The sequence below is a fragment of the Megalops cyprinoides genome, chromosome 8, assembly GCF_013368585.1.
Source record: "Megalops cyprinoides isolate fMegCyp1 chromosome 8, fMegCyp1.pri, whole genome shotgun sequence".
In the NCBI taxonomy this organism is placed as follows: domain Eukaryota; kingdom Metazoa; phylum Chordata; class Actinopteri; order Elopiformes; family Megalopidae; genus Megalops; species Megalops cyprinoides.
The window spans coordinates 29,461,594-29,484,687 of record NC_050590.1 but is presented as its reverse complement, the minus strand read 5'-3'; the positions used below and the strand labels follow the sequence as shown (position 1 = coordinate 29,484,687).

General features: G+C 43.5%; 1 protein-coding gene across 8 annotated transcripts in view; it reads left to right on the top strand.

The window, feature by feature from the left end:
• Positions 1–23,094, top strand: part of LOC118781774 (transcription factor SOX-6-like) — a 169,655-nt gene that overhangs the window by 94,383 nt on the left and 52,178 nt on the right. For all 8 annotated transcript variants that reach the window (XM_036534832.1, XM_036534831.1, XM_036534835.1 and 5 more), the window contains 3 exons: positions 199–288; positions 12,727–12,899; positions 14,940–15,008. In XM_036534832.1, the coding sequence (XP_036390725.1) occupies positions 199–288; positions 12,727–12,899; positions 14,940–15,008 (332 nt within the window). The remainder of the gene's footprint in view (positions 1–198; positions 289–12,726; positions 12,900–14,939; positions 15,009–23,094) is intronic.

The window sequence follows — 23,094 nt, the reverse complement described above, 5'->3', positions numbered from 1 at the left end:
GCCTTTATGATTGCTTGTTTACATGTAAAATGATATATTAGCCTCTTATATTATTAGGGTATAAATGAGGGTAATTATATTCAGCCAAAGGGTACTTCTGAAGAAAATATGAAACATCAGGCAGTAAGGACCTGTCTGGGAATCATGCACACCTTCTACAGTGAAGTGAAAAGACCCTCTCCTTTCTCCCTCTCCTAGAGTCCTCTTGTATGGAAAAACTTCTCTCAAAAGACTGGAAGGAGAAGATGGAGCGACTCAACACAAGTGAACTTCTGGGAGAAATAAAAGGTAAGCTTGTGTGTCGTGGTCAAAGGGACTTCACCATTTCATGGTTAAGTGTGCTTTTATCAAAAGAGAGAGAGCCAACCCTCCCATCAGCCCTAATCAGAAAACAGGCTATCCTCGCCAACTTGCATTGTGCAAAAGCATCTGGCCATTTTCCTATCCTTATTTCCTGTCTTACTCCCTTATCTCTTATGTCAAAATACCTCTTTCCAGACCCCTCCTCTGCTTAGCAGTTTCAAAATCCATCCTTCAAAGCAACAAGGGACCTGCTTTGTTTTGCTCTATTATGGCTGTTTTCTAGTTTTCTGCTAATTATACAACTGCCAACTGCAATTTTGGCTCTCTCCTGACTCTAAGGAACAGACCATAGCGTGTATATGGTCTTTTGAAGACATGTCAAGGCAGTACCATGACTCCAATGTGCATTAGCTGCTGTGGAGATACTCACTGTAATACACAGGCTATTGTGTGCATGTGGTGCTGTGAAGGCACTGTCCCTAGTACCCCGATTACAGTGTACTGCGCAGGTGAATGGCCCTCTTGTTAGTGTTGAACTTAGATTGGGATGGAAGTATGCTAAACATAAACAGTGCAGTGGAGAACATGGTGTGGGGATCACTCTATCCTGCGTCGATGCAGGTCTGAGTGCAGCGTTTGCTAAACACCAGCTGAAGGTTCCCCCATAAATCTCTCTGTTTATTCTCAGAGTAGGTGAGTATCTACCAAAGCCTGGCTCTTTCTGATCCTCAGCACTGGCTGTTACTAAGGAGTCTCCTGCACAGCAAGGGAAGGAACAGCATCAGTCCTCCGATAACCAGGGCTTTCTGTCTCCCACTCTCTGTTCCCTCTCCTTCTACTTCCTGCCCTCTCTGTCTCCCTCTCTCCTACTGTTCTGACCACTTTCTCTCTCTCCCTCCCTACTTCATGCTCTCCTTCATTTTCTCCCTCTCTCCCTACTTTCCCCCACTCTTATGTGTCATTTCTCTCTCTCTGTGGGCTGAACCGATTGGGTGTTCCTTCTTGGTACTATTCCGAGGCAGTCTTGCTGCCAGCTCGCTGTTCCCTTCACCCTGGCAGCACCACGTTACAACAAATAGAATTAAAACTGCAAATAGTGATTACATTGTCTCTATCATCATTATTTATTTGCGTGGGCTTTTGAAACCTTCAATAACAGTTGTTCCATCTGAGAGCTCTGTTTAGGTAGGAGGTAGCTTTTACTAATATAAAAAAAAAAAACAGAGCAGCACAAAACAAAACTGAAAAATGAACAACTTTAAACTGAAATCAGACACAATTTTTTCAATGTGATCTAAAATGTGTATGGAGAACTCTTTTTACCAGAATTGTGGTGGTGTTTGCCTTTGATACACAGGCACCCTTGAGTCACATTTTGTGTTTTAAAGTATACCTCCACTTTAATGGCCATTTTGTTCAAATCCTGTACAGAATGATAAATATTTTCCCCTTGGTTTTAAGTACTGAATTAGATTTACTGTGTGTATAAAAAAAGCCGGTGAACATTCTAATATGTATATTTATTGGCAATAGTCCTAATGAACTCAAATATAAATCACACCATGGCAAACTAGATTCATTGTAGCTACCCTGGAATATGCCACTGTGGATCAAAGTCCTGAGGTTAAAATGTTAAAAATGATTTAGCCTTTTGAAAGTGGGTCTCTTTTAATTTCAAAATGTTTCTTTATTTGATAAATTGAAATTGTGAGGGAACGGTTCGGGAGCATACAGTGCGCAGGTAGGGACGATAAAAGGAGTGCACACAAACACAGACCCCTCTGTTGATTTCCAAAGAAACTGACTCTGCAATGGAAGATACAAATATGAATACTTTTCATATCTCACTGGCGGCCTCAGGTTTTTAATTAGCATGCCATTTCATATGACTGTAGACATTTCAAAGCGCCTCTTTGTGCTCCCCCTTACAAACGTCTTTTACCGCGTTTGAAGTCTGCCTGATGTAAATACTGGCAATTAAAAAGAAGCTCTGGGTTGGAGACACACAAGGTCTTCTCAATTAAAGAGCAAACAAAGGCACCAAGCGGAGAGCAGCGCATGATTAAGATCTAAAGTGTTATGATAAATCAGAGGCCACATTAATTGTTGGGTTAAAATCAATACAGAGGCCAAGCGGGCCTGTAGGTTTAAATTAATGGAACAAAGTTGCAGATAAAGGCTGACATCTAGATAAAAAGCTACCTACTGGCAAGCCGGCCTTGCCTCACAATCTGAAGCCTGTAAGCATTGAATTCCAAACCAATGGCATTGTGCATTCTATCTGCAGCTCTTCGTTTGTGGTATTGTTACACTGCTACAAAAGAATGCTTTTGATGGTGATAAATAAATCAGATATTAAATTCTGCCCCCACTGAAACAAATGACTAAATGTAATAGATGGTTTTTTCACCCGCAATGCATCATGCACAATGCCTGTTGTACCCATATAAATGTGAAAACTTTGTTTTAACTCAGCAGCTCCCTCACCATCTAAACTAATCAGTTCACCTTGTTTTTTCATTGTCGTGAGAAGGTGAGGAAAAAGGCATGATTGGTTAACATAATGACTAGCCCTCACAGCAGAAAACAATAGCATGAGAAGAATGTGACTGCGTGCTTCACCCATGTTGAATATTCCACTCCGTGTGTCCAAACATGCCCAGACAAAAGCACTGTCAAGGTGAAAGAGTACATAAAGTAAACATAACCACTATATTATCACAGTTTGATTTCTTTTAACTTGGTGATAGATGTAACATTGTTCATACTGAGTTCTGGCAACAAAACAAGAGAGCACAGGTGGGAATTAGTTAAAGGCAAATTTCACACTACTGCCAGGCTGTACTTTAAACAGAGAGACTCATTAATGGATTAGCTTACCAGGACTCGTAGTGGAACCTTTGTTGCATTCAAATTCAGTCTTAATACAGGGCTAGAGACACTAAACTATAGCCGTATGGGCTGAATGGCCTATTATTGTCATTTTGCTTTATTTTGCTCTTATATACTGTGTTATGCAATGATATATCATTATTTATAATGTTGTATTTTCATAAATATAAATGTAAAGATATTATTATTAATGTTCATAACTCAAGAATGATTCCCAAGAAAGAGAAGCTGAAATGCATTTCTTTAGGGTTATTACCATAAGAGAACCACTAGTGTACAAAAACACCTGACTTAAAGACTTAAAGAGTTAAAGCACCACTCTGGGAAGGTGGCAGGTACGGAGTGCGATGTCGAATTAGTGGCAGATCGCTTTCACCCGCCGATTCCACAGGTAAATGTTTGTTTTCATACCTGAGTTTAGCTGTCAATCAGGGGGAACGGTGGGGCGGGAGATGAGATCTCCTGAACAAAACCACAGAGCAAGAAAGAGCGGCTGTCTGGAGGGAGTCCAAGCCACATGTCAGACCATAGAAAGAGGGAGAGAGAGAGAGCAGGCCTGAGGCAGGGTTGTGCAGACTCAAACCTGCTTTAATTACTACCCTTCAAAGAGATCTATATCCACTGCAACACTGTCACCTCCACTGCTGCATCAACGTCTCAGCTCCTGACCACGCCTGTTTTACAGACACCCCACCCCCCCCCCCCCCACCCCCACCCCCCCCCCCCCCCCCCCCCCCCACCTGTTATAAATGGTAATAATACTGTCATTGAATACATACATTCCCCTGCACAACCCACTGGCAGTAATTAAGTGTAGTCAAAGCAAGCCATTTGCAGAGCTACTGAGGGCGGCCATTTTGATACAGGTTTTGTTTGATCTTGTCATTACCATGCTCACCTGAGTTCTTCGCCCAATAAATGTTGTGACAGGTCTGTTCACTTTCATCAGCAGCAAATCCAGTTGGGGGCTGATCCATCTGAGGGGAGACTTAGAAGAACACCACCCCCTTCTCCTCTCATTCTGCTGAAGGCGTGTCGGGTACAAGAATTTGTGCTATGTACTAAATGTAAATTCTGCCTGGAATATAAATGTTGGCTTATGGGGAGAAAAGGTGTTCGGAATAAGTTCCCCAGTTGTACAGTGCGGTTTGCGCCGAACACTTTCATTCGAAGTCAATCGGGGCCTTTCAGTCCCTCTTGCCCTCTCTCTGAAAGGGGCTGTTTTAATTTGCCTCCAACAGCTCAGTGTCCCCGGCCCTAAAAATTCCAAGCGTTTCCTCAGTGAAAGGGGGGGAAAAATTGCGGTTGCGATATTGGAACACAAACTGCATTCAGTCTCAGGGAGGCTTAATGAAAATTTCTGCACAGCATTGTAACTTTGCGTAAAATGGTTGCCGAAATTCCATATAGGCGAAAATGCCCTCCTGCAGCTGGATAATCAATTATTTAATGCCGTCTACATGACAGTGGTGGAGCGTGCATCGAAAGTCCTGTGGTTGACAGATAAGTACAAGCTACTTACCGTGGGAGCGTGGACGGGCCTGCAGCTGAGATTGATTTGATGTTGCCTGTACCTGGGCCTGCATTATGGTTAGGACAGAGGGAGACTGTGTGGAGACAGAAGGCAGATTGTTCCAGCAGCTGGGTCTGCTTGGAAACACGATTATTCAATTCAACATTTGGCTTTATTCTAAATTGTTCAAATAAAGTGTGGAGAAAATGCCAGTGGAGATATATGGCACTATGTACGAGCATACATATGTAACCGTGATCATTTGGTATTTATTCATAGCAAGGCACCTCTGCCCCGAGTTTGCATTTGTTTGACAATGTGCTATGTGTACACCAAGCACCTCTGTGAAACCTATGATCATAAAATTCACATTCAGCACAGGGATCCTGAGATGGTTGGATTTCTTGGATGTGTCTTCAAACACTGAGTACTCCACTTATAAGCACTAACTGCTTATAATAACCACTTCTGATGGAACAAATGTGACTTGTACCAGCAGAGTGCACTCTGTTGGTGTGGACCTAATTTTTTACCAATAGCTTTGTTACTGATAGAAACAACTGGGCTGTGAGAATGCTGGAGAGAGGAAGATTGAGGATCCTGCATTCAGGGAGCACATAACATGAGGGGTGGCTGGGTGGGAGGGGGTAGTGTGTGTCTGTGTGTCTGTGTGTGTGATGGGAGTGGGAGTGCTCATTCCATCAGACACCTCAAAGCACCACAGTGAGCTTGGATAAAAGCACTACAGTGAGCATTTTTAAAATCCAAACACTTACACTGGTAAACTGTTTGCCTCATGCGCTTGAGTGAAATATGAGCCACAGTAAACTATTATTCTTTGGAACACATTCATAGGATCAGCGCAGTGAGAGGGGTCCCATGTTGTTTCCTAATGAGTTAAGGAATTTGACTTGTGGTCTGCTGGCAGAAAGGGACACCTTGTGCACCCGTATAATGCCCCCCCCCCCCCCCCCCACACACACACACACACACACCCACACCCCTCGAATTGGGGTTTTAAAAAGCAGGAGCAAACAAGTGTATGTGGAGTGTAGTCTGGCAGAGGCACACTAAGTCCACTCCCCTCCTGCTGGTTCCAGATCCACAGTGTGGCAGTGTACATGTTTATATTCCTTTGGCCAGAGGAGAGAAATTACTGCTTAGGAGGTCTTCCACTATTCTACATACAAATGAGCTCTTAATAAGTTATAAACATAGTTAGTACTGGTTACATGATATGATCCTTGAAAACCGTCATTTTAATGATTGAAAATCATAATCCACCCCTGTTGCTAACAGGAATGGCAAAAAACTGGTATTAAGGGAGGGGCTCGGTGGCCAAGGTGAATGACGGCCTCAGTTATGCAGCAATCCTCAGACCTGAGCCAGTGTGGCTGGGCTTGTATAGCATGAGTCAGGCTGCACTTCCCGATACAATCCTGCCTCTGGGCCTCTGCCGCTTGCAGGGTGAAAAGAGGGTCAATAAATTTGCAGTTTGGGGGCAGACCTTGCCATTGAAGAACAGATGCCACCATGTCCTGCTCTGTCTCCCACATAAAACAATAAAATCTCACTTGACTCTTGACATGTCTGCGGATCCAGTCTCACATTCTGCATGTAGATTCTCTGAACCAACCCGGCAGTTAATCGGGAACAAAACCTGAAAATCCATCATGTTTTCAAGAGTATTTTATCTTTCTGCATTTTCTTACAGTCCATGTCCGATTGAATCTTTTTCTCTCCCATTATGAGACTTGTTGGGCCTTGAACACTGGCTAGTCTTAGCTGTTGACTGCAATCAGTTACACCACATGGCATTTGTGTGATGAAAACAAGAGGGGGTCAAGGTGTCGCCATATGTGTGTGACGAGTGAATGGGTGTTCTGAAACGGTGTCACGTGTGTGTCACCCAAGGTTAACTCGGTTGCATTGTTCCAGCAGACCAGCCACCTTTTACATTTTTTCAGAGGTGAAGCGATGCGTTCCACCTGCCTTTATGCTGCGCATTCCTTAAGATTGACTTGAAATAAAACATTCTTTTAACTCTGCTAACACGATGGCATGGCAGTCACACTGTCATAATATTCTGATCCGTATCTCAGTGTTTTACTTTGATGGAATGATTTTATCTGATGTCAAAAACCATAGGGTGAAGTAGTTCTTGCTTCATCTTAATTATGCCTCAGTGCATAAAGGGCCGTATAGTTTTGTGTTTTTGTTGAAGTGAGCAGCTATCCAGTGCTCTCCATTCTAACTTTGTTAAGACACTCTGTGTGTCTTACCAAGTGTGGACAAAGCATTCTAGGAAAAAGTAAAATCTGCCTTTTGTTGTGCCTCCAAGCATGTACCCCACCTTGTCAAACTCCACAGCATAAACACCACTGAGTTGAATATTGTAAACCACATCCTTATTAATATTTGAAAATAAAGCTAATTGTGCACAATAGCTTCAAAATACAGCAATGTTCTTATTGGTGTTAAAAAACCCTAACAGAGCCAAGCATGTTTTTTTGTCGGTAGGTCAGTTCGTACTAAGCTGGTGGAGTATTTTCACCTCATTGCAACATTAAATGGATTAAGAAATTGGGCTGCCATAAAATGGCATGTGCTGGTGAGGCTTTGTTCATGCTTGTTAATGATATTTTATTGGCCGGATTAGCAAGGCTTATATTGCGTCAGAGGCAGCTCGCTGGAACCAGGTGAAACAGCTGTTGTGTGTATTGTCAAGAACTGGGGGCCAGGAAACATGTTCATTATTACTCTGGACACCCTTGAATTTTTCACATTTTTGAGCTAGTGAGATGTGTATACTTAAGTTCTCAAAAAGATGAGGGATGCAGAGGTAGCAGACCAGCATAATTTGAGAATTCTTTCAAAAGCTTGTTTTGCACTCTTTTATTACACGCATTGGAATTCACTGGCAGGTGCTTTGCACCGTGCAGAGCAGCTATGTCAAGAGAACGGTCCTACGATTTTTTGGGAGAGGTCAGATTGTTTTCATGCACAGCGACATGGTGTTATTAAGAAGCACTCTCACAGCAGAAAAAAGGCACATATCATTTAATTCATTCCATTTGTGCCAGAGAAAGGCAGCCATCCTCCGAATTGTTAGGCTGGTAATAAATAGTCAGATTCACAACTTTCTTCCTTTTCCTTTCTCAGCTTGTCAGTGCATGACAGCGCGATTGCCACTTCTACTGCTGAATTGTGCCAAATAATGAAATTAATCACATTTCCAAAACAGGTAATTAAAAAATCATTTGAAAGCTTGAAATAATCATTTAAAATGAGCATAGTTCAGAGTCCTTTGTAAGCCATGTGATTTGTTGGCACATGCTTTACAGGCTGTGGGAGTTGTCTCCATTAGGTGTATTATAATTTTAGTATAAGAGCAGACTGATGTATCAACTAATATAATACTAAAAAATACAATCCATCAATACAATACTAAAAAAACATTCAAATGATACTGAAAGCTTCTGTAGATGCTATTGATAATGACTGTATTGGTCCCTTTTTCATTTTTCATTAGAGGGCACAGACCAGATCAGAGTATGGGCTGTAAATCATGTGCATACAAACAGGATGAGGAAAGAAGTCATTATTTGGGTGCACCTTCCCCATTTAGAGGAGCATGGCCTGGGCCTCCATCGCACCAGGCATGCCAGCTATGTTCCGAATCCAGCCGGGCACAATCAGAGCATTTAGAAAAGTCTTAATTTACTTAGGACGGGCCAGCAGCGTACGGGAGCATCCACAATGGCCAACTGACGGAGAGACAAAGGCATTCCAGTGCTCCAGCGTTAAAAAAGTCATTCAGAACTTGGTCAGAATGGTTCAGCTGTCCTGACCAAAGGCCCGGGAGAGAATAGGCTGCTTTGTGATTCTTTCGTTTTTTTCCCCCCTCCTTCCTCTTTTTGTGCCTGAATCTTTTATCTGCGTTATTCACTCGGGACTCTTCAAAGTAACAAGCTGCCTACTTTTCCCCAGTGCTGGACTTGGAACTCAAATTAGAGACTGCTTGATTAGAGGAGTGGGGGGATGCAGAGGGTGGGAGAATAGGGGTAGGGAAGTGGGGGTGGGAGGTGGGGGGCAGAACAAATTGCACCCCTACAAAGTGCCTTTTATCCACAAGCCCCAAGGCCTGAATAATACTCCCCCTCTTTTACCTCAGTTGTTTTTCTGGTACTGTGTATTCAGTTATTTATTTGGCTGATATTTTCTGGCCTACTTTGTGACATTTGGGAGGAGGGAGGGGATGGGGAGGAATCAAAACAGGTAAATGCTGAATGCAGGTTCAGTCGCTTTAGATGTGGAGACATCACAGAGTATTTGATGTGAGAGCAGGACTGTGGAACACCTTTGCTTGCAGCAGCACTGATCAAATAGGCTCCCCCTTTTAGTCCACAATTGTGTTCCCTCAATCAGGAGCTGGGAGGAAGAGGGGGCAGTGGGGGGGGGGGGGGGGGGGAATAAATATGCTTGCAGTTTCAGAATCTGGACAGTTTATTTACAGAGGAGGTGTTCGCACGTCCTCCATCCCCTTCAGGAAACACAAGCCAGGGAGACACCTTTACAGACGGCAATGTCCACTCAAAACTTGAAGGCATGTTGTGGGAGGAGCTGATGTGTTTCCACTGATGCTGTTTTCCAGTAAAAATTTTGATCTTCGTTGATCCACAATTTAGTGCAGGGAAAAGATGCAAGATAAGGTCAAAAAGAACTGTGTGTTGTCCTCGTCCATGGCTTGGTGAACTGGCCGTGGAGCGTGCTGAAAGGGACTAAGGTCACATGTGTGGCTGGGTTGATCCCTTTCACTCCCTTCTGTCATCCTTCTGGATTATCTGCCTGTGTGACACGCCCAGAAATGATCATGAGAATGAGGCTGCATTGTGATCAGATCAATCCCCCAAGCAAACAGGCAAACACACCACTTTAATCTGGAAATTAGAATTATATAGTGTTGCTGAAAAAATGGAGTTCCCTGATAATCAAAAGAAAAAATGCTGGAATGTATCATCCTTTAGCAGATGAAAAGTCCTCCCAGAGGAAGTATTGAAGGAATCATAAATGTTGGAGCATCCACAAAGATAAGGTGAAGATTTTTCTGGGGATTCTTTGGAGTGAGATGGGGGTAACAGCAGTGGAGAAATGTGGTGAAGGAAAGCAGGGATAACATAAGAGGGAACACAGAACTTTGACTGACCATTTTCTCTGGATTGGGAATGGTGTGACTGAGCACAATATAGGTGACCATCAAAACAATGAGGCCTCTCTTAATATTCCATTAGTGTTTGTATGGGCTGGTGTTCCCAACACCCAGGTCCAGAGGACACATCCTCCAGGGTCCCTTTTTGGCCCCTGATCACAGCACAGCTCGTGCTAAGCACCTGCCTCTGCTGTCATAGTGTAACAATGTCTCAAGCTGTGTGGGGGTGAATGGAGGCTTATGTGTGTGTACGAGCACATGTGTGTGTACATATGTGTATGAGTATACATGTCTGTATGTATGTATGTGTGCTTGTGTGTGTGCACGCATAATATCAATAAAACCTTGTTTTGCTGAGGCACAGTTGGATTCTCTGAGACAGCAGTACAGTTTTGAAAGGTGTGAGGTTTAATATCTTCCATCATTAGGCTTATACTGAACAGTTATGCTTGATTGTACATGCTATGCTGGTTTGGTTTCATTTGCTTTTTACATGGGCTTGAACCTGATCCTCGAAACTGAACCTCATCACACATATGGCTTTGACTTCAAAAGTGTTTTTAAAATTGAGCACTGTGAGGCGTAGACATATGTGTACCAATGAGAAGACACTGTTGGTGTTTGCTGGGGCCTCTTGTTAGCGGCCTCTTGGGGGCTTCTTCTTTGCCCCAGTTCCACAAGAGGCAGCTTATGCACTCTGGACCCCAGTCTCAAATTGTTGCCCTTGCTCCCTCTACTACATCACCAGAGAAAAACACACCCCTTCTTACCATATTGGTCAGGGCTGATCTGCAGCAGGAGGAAGGTACCCAGGGCCTTATAAATGCGGCCCTTCATGGGCTGAGCCAAAGGTTAATAAAATCGGTGGCAAATGTATCAATTTTACAGATAAGCCATTCACAACAAGTGTAGCTGGGTGAATAAGAAGTCAATTCAGCCCCCTGAAACCGCATGCAGCACCAGTGAATAGGCGCTTTTAGGTGCTCTGTTTTGAGGAGGATAAATGGAGAATTGCAGCTTTCTTCCATTGCAGCGGCACCAGGCTGCCAGTAAATTGCTCTGAATGGGGTTGGAGGTTGACAGGGCCTATTAAGACAAACTGCCTTCCTCATTGCAGAGATAAGATGAATCAGGTGTTTAGTCAAATTAAAATAGTTGAACTGGAGCGGGCCCCAGGGAACCATGGGAGAAACTCAAGACAGATGTGCCCGGAGGGTACGAGGGAGAGACACCCAGGAAAGAATTTAACACTGTCTGCGAGCCGGGCAGGGGGCCAGAGGGACCGCGTCATTCCCTCTGTTCGTAAGCGGGCATGTCAGCATGTCGGATTTGCACAGGCACAGAGAGGATGGCCAAGTAGAGAGTGAGTTACTGCCCTGCCTCTCACTGGCAATTACGTCGGCTGTGTAAGTCAATGGGAAGATCACTTAGCATTGATTAAGAGGGGGTACAATATAGTCTGGGCTTCTCACTGGCTCTCCAACCTGCTGTCCCTTTCTCATGTGGCTGTACAAGGTATAGAATAGCAACTGGCCCCTAGTATTGCAATTGAAAACCATGAGGGGCTGTCACAGGATTGCAGCTGGATGTGACACAGACACAGAAGTCCTCTCCCTTAATGAGAGGCAAGCGCCACCTCGACATGTTAGCAGGTGTTAGGAGGACAGTGTAAAAAATGCACAGACACAGACAAACAGGAGCTTGTGAGGCTCTGACTGAGATGACACAGCAGATGTTTCTACATTGACTGTCATTGTCACTTATGTGCCACATCCTCACACCAGCTCTGTCTGATCCCCCCTTTGCCGGGAACAATTGTGTGACACCACAAAAAACAGCTGTGGCCTCCAAGGATTGAGACCATGAGTCTGCGAGGCAACCTTCTCATTCTGAATAGGATCCTTTCTTCCTTGCACACTTTGAACACTCTGTAAACGCTTCGGCAACATGGTTGAGGGGTTCTCCTGATGTCGCCAATCTGAAGGCTGCAGCAGCTGTATGAGAACATTTAGTGTCGAGCAGCGTTTATTTTCCCATCCTTTTTAAGATAGACAGAAAGCTGAAAAATAACTTTGGAGATAATTGAGGGAATGTTCTTTTTTAAGTGAGGGGACCAGAAGTGTTCACTCCTCTGTTGTTGGAAGGTATTGAACAGAGAGTTTAGTTGTGTGAAGGAGCTGTTTGTATGCTTGCCCCTTTTCCAGGAGAGATACACGAAAGTCGGGCCAGCTCTTTGTTCCCTGCAAGCCTGCACTTTGTGCTCAGTGTTTCGAATGCATTGACACGGTACCCTTTTCACTCACCATGGCCACATCAGATGACTGCAATTGATTTTCTGGTCTGTGCTCAGTGCAAGGAGGTATTTTGTGTAAATGCAGTGTTAGCTAAATTTTCTTGTATCTTCCTGGGCTGTTATCACATTATTACGCTAAGATGACATTATTGCTTTATTTTGCTATAATGTCAAAACATATTAAAGTATTATATGGATGTAATTGCAAAAATCAAAAAACAAATAGTGAATGCTTTTTGAAGTGCCAAAACATCTCAGACATGTCCCTAAAACAGATCTGCAATAAATATACATATACATAAATATGCATATCTCTGATTCCTCTGCTTTAATAGGTTACTATTTATGGAATTGAAAATAAATTACTGATATAAAAATTATTTCCTTATTATATTAGGCTTGGCCAATAGAGGGGTTAGACAGCAATGCTGTGTGTGTGTGTTAGCTCTATACTACTGAGGCTACATGTGTCTCCTTATTCTGACCCTACCATCTCTCTCTCTTCCTTGGGGACAGGTACCCCTGAAAGCCTGGCGGAGAAGGAGCGCCAGCTCTCCACCATGATCACCCAGCTGATCAGCCTGCGGGAGCAGCTCCTGGCTGCCCATGATGAGCAGAAGAAGCTGGCCGCCTCGCAGATGGAGAAGCAGCGCCAGCAAATGGAGCTGGCCCGCCAACAACAGGAGCAGGTAAGCACAGCACCACCCACCATCTCTCTGTGCCATTATGATGAGGAAATCACTTTTGCAAGAAAATCCTAGACACACACACATATGCACATTGTAGTAGTAAGTGTGTGTGTGTGTGTGTGTGTGTGTGTGTGTGTGTACGTACATCCAAGTTACATTACCACAACAGCAGTTCAGAATGGTTAACACCTTGCTGAATATTTCTAATTTGCATGCATTTTCAAAGCAGATGTTACATAAATGTATTAGGTATATATTATATAATAACTGTCTCTGCATTAAGTCAGTAATATAGATTACCTAAATTAGGTATGCTTTTAAAATCAGCAAATTAACGGTCCTTGAACTGCATTTATCTTTGAAAATGAAAAAGGAAAAAAATCTAATCTGTCATTAGCTTCAATGTTCTTTCCTCAGTTCAAATGCTTTTATGAGCTACTCTCCAAAAAAGTGCCTTTTTTAGCTCTGCAGTGATACAATTCAAGCAGGGCTGTGACACTGAAATGAAGTCTAACTTACATTACCCACCTCGAATATATGTACACTTTTTAGGAGAATATTATAAGTAGTATTATGCCTTTTATTAAACAACATTTTGGGAGGAGGTGCCATATCATATCTTCATATGTTTTTAATGAATACGGATTACACGTATGAGGGTACAAGCTTAGCCCCTTTTAGACAAGAAGATCACTGAGCATTGTAAAACAAGAAAAAAAAAAAGAAAAATAGAGACCCAGAGTGAGAATGTCATTTAGCCATCCAGACACGACACAGTAATTAACTGTTGACACTCGTGAGGAAGCCAGCACAAATTAATCCTGACACATTTGCAGAGGGGTGATATCTTACAGTGAACACTTTGTAATTATATTTGAAAATGAAAATTAAATGACACTTAAAACTAGGTTGTCATGCTCGGTGAAGTGAGAGTAGGGGCTGGTGAATCAGGCCCCCATCTCTGCCTATGTGCCAGTCAGTGGCGGGTGATGAAGCGGCTGACAGCGGTCTTTCAGACCGCTCTGGTGCCAGCTGGCCTGGCCAATGGGGGACGCGCGCCCACGTTAACTATCAGAGCTGTAAACACGTCAATCTCCTTTCTCCATTTCCCATTCTGAAGCTCCGTAACTGACGAGTCCTCCTTCCCATTTGGAAAAGAGACGGTTTCACCGCTGTACACCAGTGGCCTTTGAGGGCTAAAGAGTAGTCTTGAGTTTGTATTATGTTTTCTCTGAGTGCCGTCTAATGCAGGGTTTGTTATATTTCATGCTCCTGCTCTTTCTGTCTCTTTTCTGCCCCCCCCCCCCCCCCCGCACCCCCCTTTGCAGATGAAATGACATGTCGTCTTTGTTTGCACGCTTGTTCTTTCATTCCTCCTCCTCCTAAAAGCTCTCTCTGGCAGGCAGTGCTCTGTCTCTGGCTGTGTGGAATTACACCTTTTGCTTACCAGGCGGCACTCAACCCACTGATGCAGTCTTCCCTGCAAAGCACCACAGACCAGCCAGCATGCCATTCCCCTCACTGATCCCCTTGTAGGGTTATATGCTCCTCCAAATTCCCCCTCACCATACACACACTGAGGAGAGGTTAGAGCTCATGGTGTTCATGGTGTGTGAGTTGACTTGGCTTGTGGGCTTGTTTAAGGTGCAGCGGTACCCCTTTGATTGCTTGTGCCGATTTTTGAGTTGTTGGCCACCCTGCTGGCTCAGATTTTTAACCCTAATCCTGGGGAGTGCTGCTCAGCCGCAGGCCAAGCTAAGGAGCCCTGCAGACAGTGCTGTCAGACGGGATTGTGGGAAACTGTTCGTAGACACAGTCTAATTACCCATGCAGTGCACTCAGTGAGAACAGGTTCTGTTTTCAGTGGGAGAGATCCAAAGTCTTTATTTCTATGCATTATTCTCCAAAGTTTTCTCTAGTTTGCCAAGTCCCTATCTCCCTTTTCAGTGTTCCACATAGACACGTTGCTGCTTACCTTCTGAATGAATGACTCACCATGACCCTTTCTCTCCCCTTCTCCCTCTCTCCCATCACCCCCAGATTGCAAGACAACAGCAGCAACTTCTACAGCAGCAGCACAGGATCAACCTTCTCCAGCAGCAGATTCAGGTCAGTTATGTGTGTATGCCTATATGTATGTGGGAGGTAGAGTTACAGGGCTGCTGGGTTTGACTTTGGCTGTTGTTGGGGGGGGGGGGGGGGGGGGGGTGTTACACACAATAACTAAGTAGTTGGGGAGCCTTAATTTCAACCATGAATCAAAAACAAGCAATGCATAAAAAAGTGAAAGATCAGAGAATACATGTAATGGCTTGATGAAGGTGTTGTATTGCCAGATGTTTTGTCATTACACAGGCAACCTATTTTACACATTATAAGTGGTAGAGGATCAGATGCAATCTTGACTGGTAGGTGTCACTGCGATGGAATCAGGTCTGTTTTTTTTTTTCCTATGCTGTTGCCGCCCTCATCCAGGTTACATGATAATTAGCCCTTCTTAATTATTGTAGGAGGAGTAGAAAAAAGGAGGAGAATAATTAGCACTTCCTAATTAACCAAAAAAACCCTAAAAACACCTAATGAGCAGTGTTTGCATGCTGGTGGAAAAGTGCCTGGAGGTTGGGGACATGAAAGAAGGTGGTAAATGCCTCTGAAACAGCGGTGTCCCGGGTGAGTGCTGTGCTGCGACTTTCCTCAGCACTGCAGCTCGCCAATGAAGAGGGCGTTATTGTGTGAAAAGCGGCAAGAATTACGTGCATATTAATGCGTGCCCTAATAAAGGCAACTCTTTTTAGAGGTTGCCTCAATATTGACATAAATACATTAGTCCCAGCTTTTACAAATATTTATTCATTTTCTTAAGCACATTTTAAATGTTTTTTAAAAAGGTGCACTTAGAGCATGTGCACTTTCTGTTTGTTTTAGCCTCAGGTTGAAGGTTATTTTGGAGTAGTTACAGTGTACCTACACTGGATCATTTTAATGCCTTTTCTCTCCAGAGTGGAGCTTGCTGCTTGTTTTCACCTTAAGTAATTAAGTAAAATGAAAAAATGCAAATGAAGGAATGAAAATGAAAAGATTCTTGCAGCCTAAACCTAAACATGGGTTTCACTTACATTCCTACAAACTCAAAAACAGAGGCCCGTATAGAAGGAGGAGAATGGTGGATTGTAGTGTTGGTGGGCATTTTGAGGCAGGAGTTAGGAAATGTCAGAGACCACCCAGGCCGACTGCTAGAGGCAGACAAACAGGCTGCAGGGTTAGTCCCTGCAGTCAGGGTTGCCCAGCCTAACTGCATGAGAAAGACAAGGACACCTAGTGAAGTCTGTGCCAGCAGTGCCCCTCCACATATCTGCCGGTACTGTGCTGTAGATGCTAAGAATTCCCATTTTAACTGTTAAGAGTGTTACACTTTTCCTGTGTCACTTGGGGAGGTTAATGTGTTGAGTCAGGCTCTATGTGAAACAGAGGCGTGGAACTCCACATGGAAGTACAGGTGACTCCTCTGGGAAGTGCCTTTCTTCACCTGTTTACTGCCACTGAAACGTGTTACTGCAGCTGCAGGTTTTTATCAGAGATAACAAACCTCAACTTTGACAGAGGGTCTGCCAGACCCTTTTTAGACTTGACAATTTTATTTGTGTTTATAAGATAACAACAATGAAAACTGGAGGAAAAAAATCTCTAAGTAGGGTAATAGTTAGATTCCTCCACCCCATGTTTTCTACCCTGAAATGAGCATTATACTGCCTCTCTTTCTTGGGGAGCAATGTATGTGTGTGTGAGACCCAGAACAATGCAGGCGGCGGCCAAGCAGGTCTTTAGCAAACCCCCCCTCCAGGGCCTCCACAGGTCACTCTAATGTGTCGAGCCAAACCAAACCTGACTGATTTACATCTCCTCAAGTACAATGGCACAATTTAGTGCTGGGCCGTAATCTCCTTTCAAGTCCTCTTCCTGGATAGAAAGAATCCCCTGTTTGCTGCCTCGGCAGGGTGAGAGGGGAGGGCGCATGGCCTTCCAGTGCTACACAGAGCACCGCTCACAGGGGTCCCCACTCTCTGCCTGCTCCAGTGGAGCCTTCTACCTGGGCCGGCCCAGGGGACTCCAGCCACTATGTCAACTGGCAGGAAGTTTGGGGCCTGAGGAGTCATGTTTTCATTACATTACATTACATTACATTACATGGATTTAGCAGATGCTCTTATTTTCAGTAGAACATAAATGTATCCATTTGATTTAAACAAGGAACAGTGTCAGACCAAGCTAACAGCACTTGCAGACCAGTGAGTGTGAGCGTAACACTATTCAAGCCCTACCACAAGTTAACTTCTGCACTCTGACAAAAGCCAAGTATACTACGATAACCTGCGGGGATTGGTCCTTGTCTTTGGATAGAGGTGAAGGTGCTGCACCCTGGGCTAGGCATACTCCTGTGCAAACACACTGCTGGAATACCACCTCACTAATCAAAGGAAATATCTGATGTATTTCCTCCAGTGCTAATCAGATCCCACTCAAGGATCTAATTTCTCTAGGTGGGCATACATGACCACAATAAATTCACAAAATATCCAGCTCAACATTTGAACATTTTTTGCTATAGCTTTCACTTCTTTTACTTCTTCTTCATTGTTTTTACTCCATTTATCCTCTAACTCTGACACACTTTTACAGTGTCTTCATGTGCGCTCTCTGGTTGCGATGATGACAAGCAAAAGAGACAAGTGAAAGGATTTTTTGTTTTTCGTTTTTGTTTTTTTTTTTTTTTTTGCTAGGCCTTAAATGGGACTGTTTCTTAGAAAATGCCCTCTCCATGTAATGAACAACAGGTTTGAGTTCATTAAGACTCCAAACAAGCTCCTCATCCTTGGCAGAGGCCACTCTGAGTGGAGTGGTGAAACAGCACTCAGGGTTTGGTTACTTCGCTGTTTGTATTGTACTATGTTTAGCCTTAAAAGCCACCATCAACGCAATTACCGTGCTACTGTTCTGGCTGCTGATCCTGCTCTGATTCTTTTTTCCATTATTATTGATGGACAAATTGATCACATACATGGGTGCTATAAATCCAGCCAACATGGTCTGGATGAAAACGGTGGATCTATAACCCGGTGCCCTGTGTGGATCGCTATATGTTTCCTTTTTTATGGAATGCAGTGCTTATGTGTGTCTGTGTGTGTGCAAAAAATCTGGAACACAAGCTCTTTCAATAGCCTTTCTTTCTTTTCATCCTTTTTCTGTGTATTAAATGGAGGGGGGATTGTGTCTTTGTCGTTCAAGATTACAATGTCACTTGTTTTAAGATGCCAGATGTTTTGATTACTGCGTTAGGAGCTTATCACAAGTTTAAGCTCAGGGTTTTTTTCACCCACAGCTTTTTATCCCTCGGCCGCTTCTTCTTACCGAATTCTGTACTGCGTGTAACTAAGTCTACCCAGGGAGGGGATTACTGCTGTGTGATTCAAGTGTGAACTTAAAGCACCATTAGGAACAGACAGAGAGGCTTGTGACAATTAAAAGCAAATGGTGAAGTAAATCTGATCTCTGGCAGAAAAGAAGTGTTCCTTACATAAGAGAAGTCAATAAAAGCAGGCCAGCAAGGCCCCACAAATCCATTGACTTTAACAGGAAAGCAAAAATAGACATTAAGCAGTGCTGTCTTGTTCCTGTTTGGCTTATACACAGATCGCCTGGAACAACTAGACTGGGGCTCAGATAAGAGTGTTTATGAAAGGCCCACCCATTACACCACTTTGTATTTCCCCCTCAGTTGCAACAAATCAAGCTTATTTTAGAATTTGAGTTGAAGTCACCCCTTTCATATGGCTTTTCTAATTATAGAGGAACGAATGGTAGGATGTCATATGTTAGCAACATGAGCGGCAGTCTATGAAATCAGCTACGAGTTAATAAAATGATCTTGTGGTGTTGTCGGCCAAATGCTAGCACACGTGTTTTGAAGAGTGATATTTTGACAGACTCATAATTTGGCAGTCAAGCAAGGTGAAGGATAAATGAATGACAGTGGATTTGTAGAGGTTAATCTGCAGTGCATTGGTCACATGGTTTTCATTTTCTCTGGTTACTGCATTATGGCAAGTTATTCTTACTATTGTTTTATGATTTCTCCTCTTTAGACAAATGTGTTTTTGAATTGCCAGTTACATATTAGGCTTGTTTCATCGCGACAACCTCTGCACTCAAGCAGGAGTGCTGAGAAGAGACAAACAAAGTCTGCTTATTTACTCACCCAGCTCCAAAAGCCACACTGCACTTTACACACTACACACTACTGTGGAGTGGGTGCTCATTGGGGGATGCACCCAATAAGTCCAAGGGTGCTTAAGAACAGTGAGACAAGAAACCCACACTGACATACCCACCCCTATCACCAGCAGAACAAAGCCAATTTTTTGTGCGTCATAGTCATTCCTGTCTTACCCACATCAGCAGATCATTGCCTTAACCATTGATCTCCTAAACAAGTGCAACGAAGGTGGTTTAATCCCTGAAGGTGAAACTTGTGTGATTGTTCTGTTGAGGGCCTCCTCTTTGAGAATGGTGCCACTCTCCTGTCATGTTAACCAGGGGAACTCTGAGGATGCGGGGCGGTCTGTGGAGGTGCACTCCCCGCCCACAGGGCCAGACGTCTGGGAACATGTGTTGACATGTAGGGGTCACAGGGGGCCTATGGGGGTGCGGTGCTGTGATAGAGTGCAGTCCTACATTAAAGGCAGACCTGCCCAATCTCAGCTCCCAGCCCATGCGTATATACGTGCGTGCATCCATATCACATCCAGTGCAGGGCAGAGGTGTAGCTCTGCCTTTGACCCAGGAGGCCTGCACATTCTCTATCAGGAAGATGAAGCATTCTTGCAACCTCTCTGGGAAATTTAAGGCAGGTGTAAATTCCTGTGTCTCACACAGTGCTTCAGGAGTGGCGTGCAGCACTTGCATTAAATGGCACCATTCCAGGCATTCCTGTGTGGTGAGGCTGGTACAGTCTGAGTCAAGGTGACACAGAACCTCTGCTGCAGATCGCGAGAATTCGCTCTTACAGGTTGGGGGAGACGTATCGTATACGCACAACCACAAAGGAAATATCTCCTAAAAGGTCGAATTGACCTATAGATGTAAGCACAGGATAAAACAAGGAGACAAGATCCCTAACTCAGAATGAACAGCGGATGCCTTTAATCAGAGCCTGAGCCGGGCAAATTACCCTCCTATTATGACAACCTGATTGTGTCTTCACCTTATCGCTAACAAGTCTTTTTTTGGATTAGTCCCTTGTAATTATATGAGCCATTGTGCTGCTGTCAGTGGTGAAGTCAGGCCCTGCTTGATTAGATATTCTCTGTTACTGGTCACTCTGAATTGCTTTATTGATTTGAGAGCAAACTGCCAGCGCACAGAATAGATCCCAATATATGTTTAATTTTTATTCATGTTCACCACAAGCAAAGGCCTTGTACATTTACACTTAGCTTTTTTTCTGGACAGTAATAACACACAGAAACTGAGTGTGCTGTCTTGATTCGACTTAAGTGTCCACTGATAGAAGTGGAGATGTATATTTTCCATGAGAGTCACTGGTGTATGGGCTGTTTACGCTCAGTTTTAATGTGGTCTTAAACACACACTCATTGTGCATGGTCTGGTTCTACTTATCAAATCCAGATCTGCTTTTCTTTTACCTCCTCATGTGTGTGTGTATGTGTGTGTGCGTATATGTGTGCGTGTGTGCTCGTGTGTGCTTAAGGGGGGCATCAGTCAGCTCTGTTCTGGCCTTCCCCAACCCCCAGCCAGCGCGGGGTACCCCACCAAGCAAGAACTCCGCCTCCCGCGGCATCACAGGGCAGGGGAGAGCGCCTGCTGTGGAGAGCAGTCCAAGGCCATAAAATACCTGGGCTTTAAGTAACAGTGTTTTATGGGTTTAGTAGGCTCCTTGTCATGATTTTATTTCCAGCGTTTGTTGAGATTTATGTCAGATACTGACTGTACACTATCCCTATATCTTCTGTGACATGCAGGCTTCCAGTTTATAAAGTGCTAAGGAATGGTAGGGAGTTTGAATTTATTGCTGTTTTGGGGAGAAAAGCTACATACCTGAGACCTAAAACTTAATTCAACTTAATGTGGACTTAATCAGCTCTAATTTTCCAGGCATCCCCACATGCACACTTTTCCTCAGCTTCATTCATACTGTCTGTTCGTAGTTCAGAATATAAAAGCTTACCAAACATGTGGTTTTAAACAGCGGGGGACTTCTAAGGGTTAAATAATAGCCAACTATAACCAACGATTTCCAGATTAAAGATAGGATTTAATTACACGGCGGGAAGCCTCCTCCACAGCACACGCAGACAAGCTTAAGGTGGGCTTGCAAACAACACAGACACTAAACAAAAAGTGTGTAAGATTCCCATGTGTGTGATTGTGTATGTGAGTATGCACTTTTGTTTGTACTGTGTGTGTATGTGTATATCCACATGTGTGTGTGTGTGTTTGTGTGTGTGTGTGTTTGTGTGAGCGTATGTGTGTAAGATGAGGAGCAGATGAGATGATTTACAGCCTTTTGTATACAGTGTGTAAGGCTAAGCATTGCTATCAGAGTGAGTGGCAGCCTGGGGGAGTAGAGGGGCCCCCTGGGACATGTTTCTGTTCCTCTGGACTTGATAGGCATGTGTCTCTCCAAAATGAGGGCTTAATTTCTCTCATATGTGCAGCATTTCCCAAGGCTCATGGAGGCTGCAGTGATTTAGCAGTGGCAGCAGTGGAGGAGGCATTTCTGGGGCAGGGCCATGCGAGAGGGCTAATTGATAGGCAGCTTCCTCTCTGCATTCTCTTCTGCACTGACTCTGCCATGGCACACCAGGAAAGAAGCACCATTCATAACAATTTGGCTCTTTATTTCTTTTATTTCACCACATCAGGCTTCCTTCTTATAAAAACAATGTAAGGAGACATGTGCAATTGAGATACTCTTTTAATTTCATTTTTATGCAAAAAGTAAAACAGGGAGTCTATGCGTCAGTGGACAGTGCCTATGCTTGACCCAAATTAGCCACTTTCTTCATGAAGGAGTCCCTCTTAATACATCTCATCTCCCCAAGCTGAAATCTATTTTTGCAATATTTATCCCTGAAACTGAACACAGAACAGTTCCCAGTATTTCATCAACAGGCTACAAGCAATTGGCTGTTCTATTCTAATTATGTTAACTGTAATTAAATCCAATATATTGTTTGGTCCTTACGGGGAAGACAAGCACACACACACCAGCAACATAATGGTGAATAATTTCATAATTAGCCTTAGATAAGTATGGGCGGTTGCTAAATGAACAAAGATTCCAATTATACTTTGTCTTCTGTTAAGGGCCTTTGCTGATTTTCCAGTCCACAAATTATTTTTAAAGATAGAGAGTATTTTGTTAATGCATTGCATAAATACCCAAAATATTTTTAGAGAGAATGTGAAAGTACCCAATTATTCCCTGCAGATAAACAGTAAAAATATAATAGATGGGAAATGATCTGTATATTTGTGCTTTCTTTAAAAAATATATAGAGTAATGAATTCACAGTGCAAACATTCATAATCTTCAGGATGTACTTACCATTAGCAGAACATTAGGACCTTACATTCTGCTTATATCTGCTGGGTTCTAGCCCAGACAGCAGCAGTACAACACTCATTGCCAGTGCACAGGGAGATTGTTAACTGATGAAGATCTGTATATGCCAGAGTCTGGTTGAAAGAAGGCAGTGACCTGGCTCATTATCGTTTTGATTTAATATGTTGACACTTGGGTACAAATAATTCCATTTAGTGGCTTCTTCTGGAGAAAGGATCAATTTAATTAGTTATAAAATGTGAGTTCTTGTCGGGAGCCAGAAGAAATGCTGACGTTAAATAAATTCATACGCAATTTGAACAATAAAGCGAGGGGGCACCAGTTAAAACTTAATGATGCACAAAAATGGCTTAATAGATACCACCTCAGCAACGGACGTGATGGTTGGGAAATTAAGCTAAGTGGATGAATGGGAAACTGTAATGTTGCCGGCTTGTTTAAACAAATTCATAAATTATGAATACAAACAGTGCGGTGCTCTGTGGGCAGATTTGCTTTGTCGCCTTTGCTGGCTTAGGCCTAGAGGGGTATCGCTAATGGTATCTGAGTGAT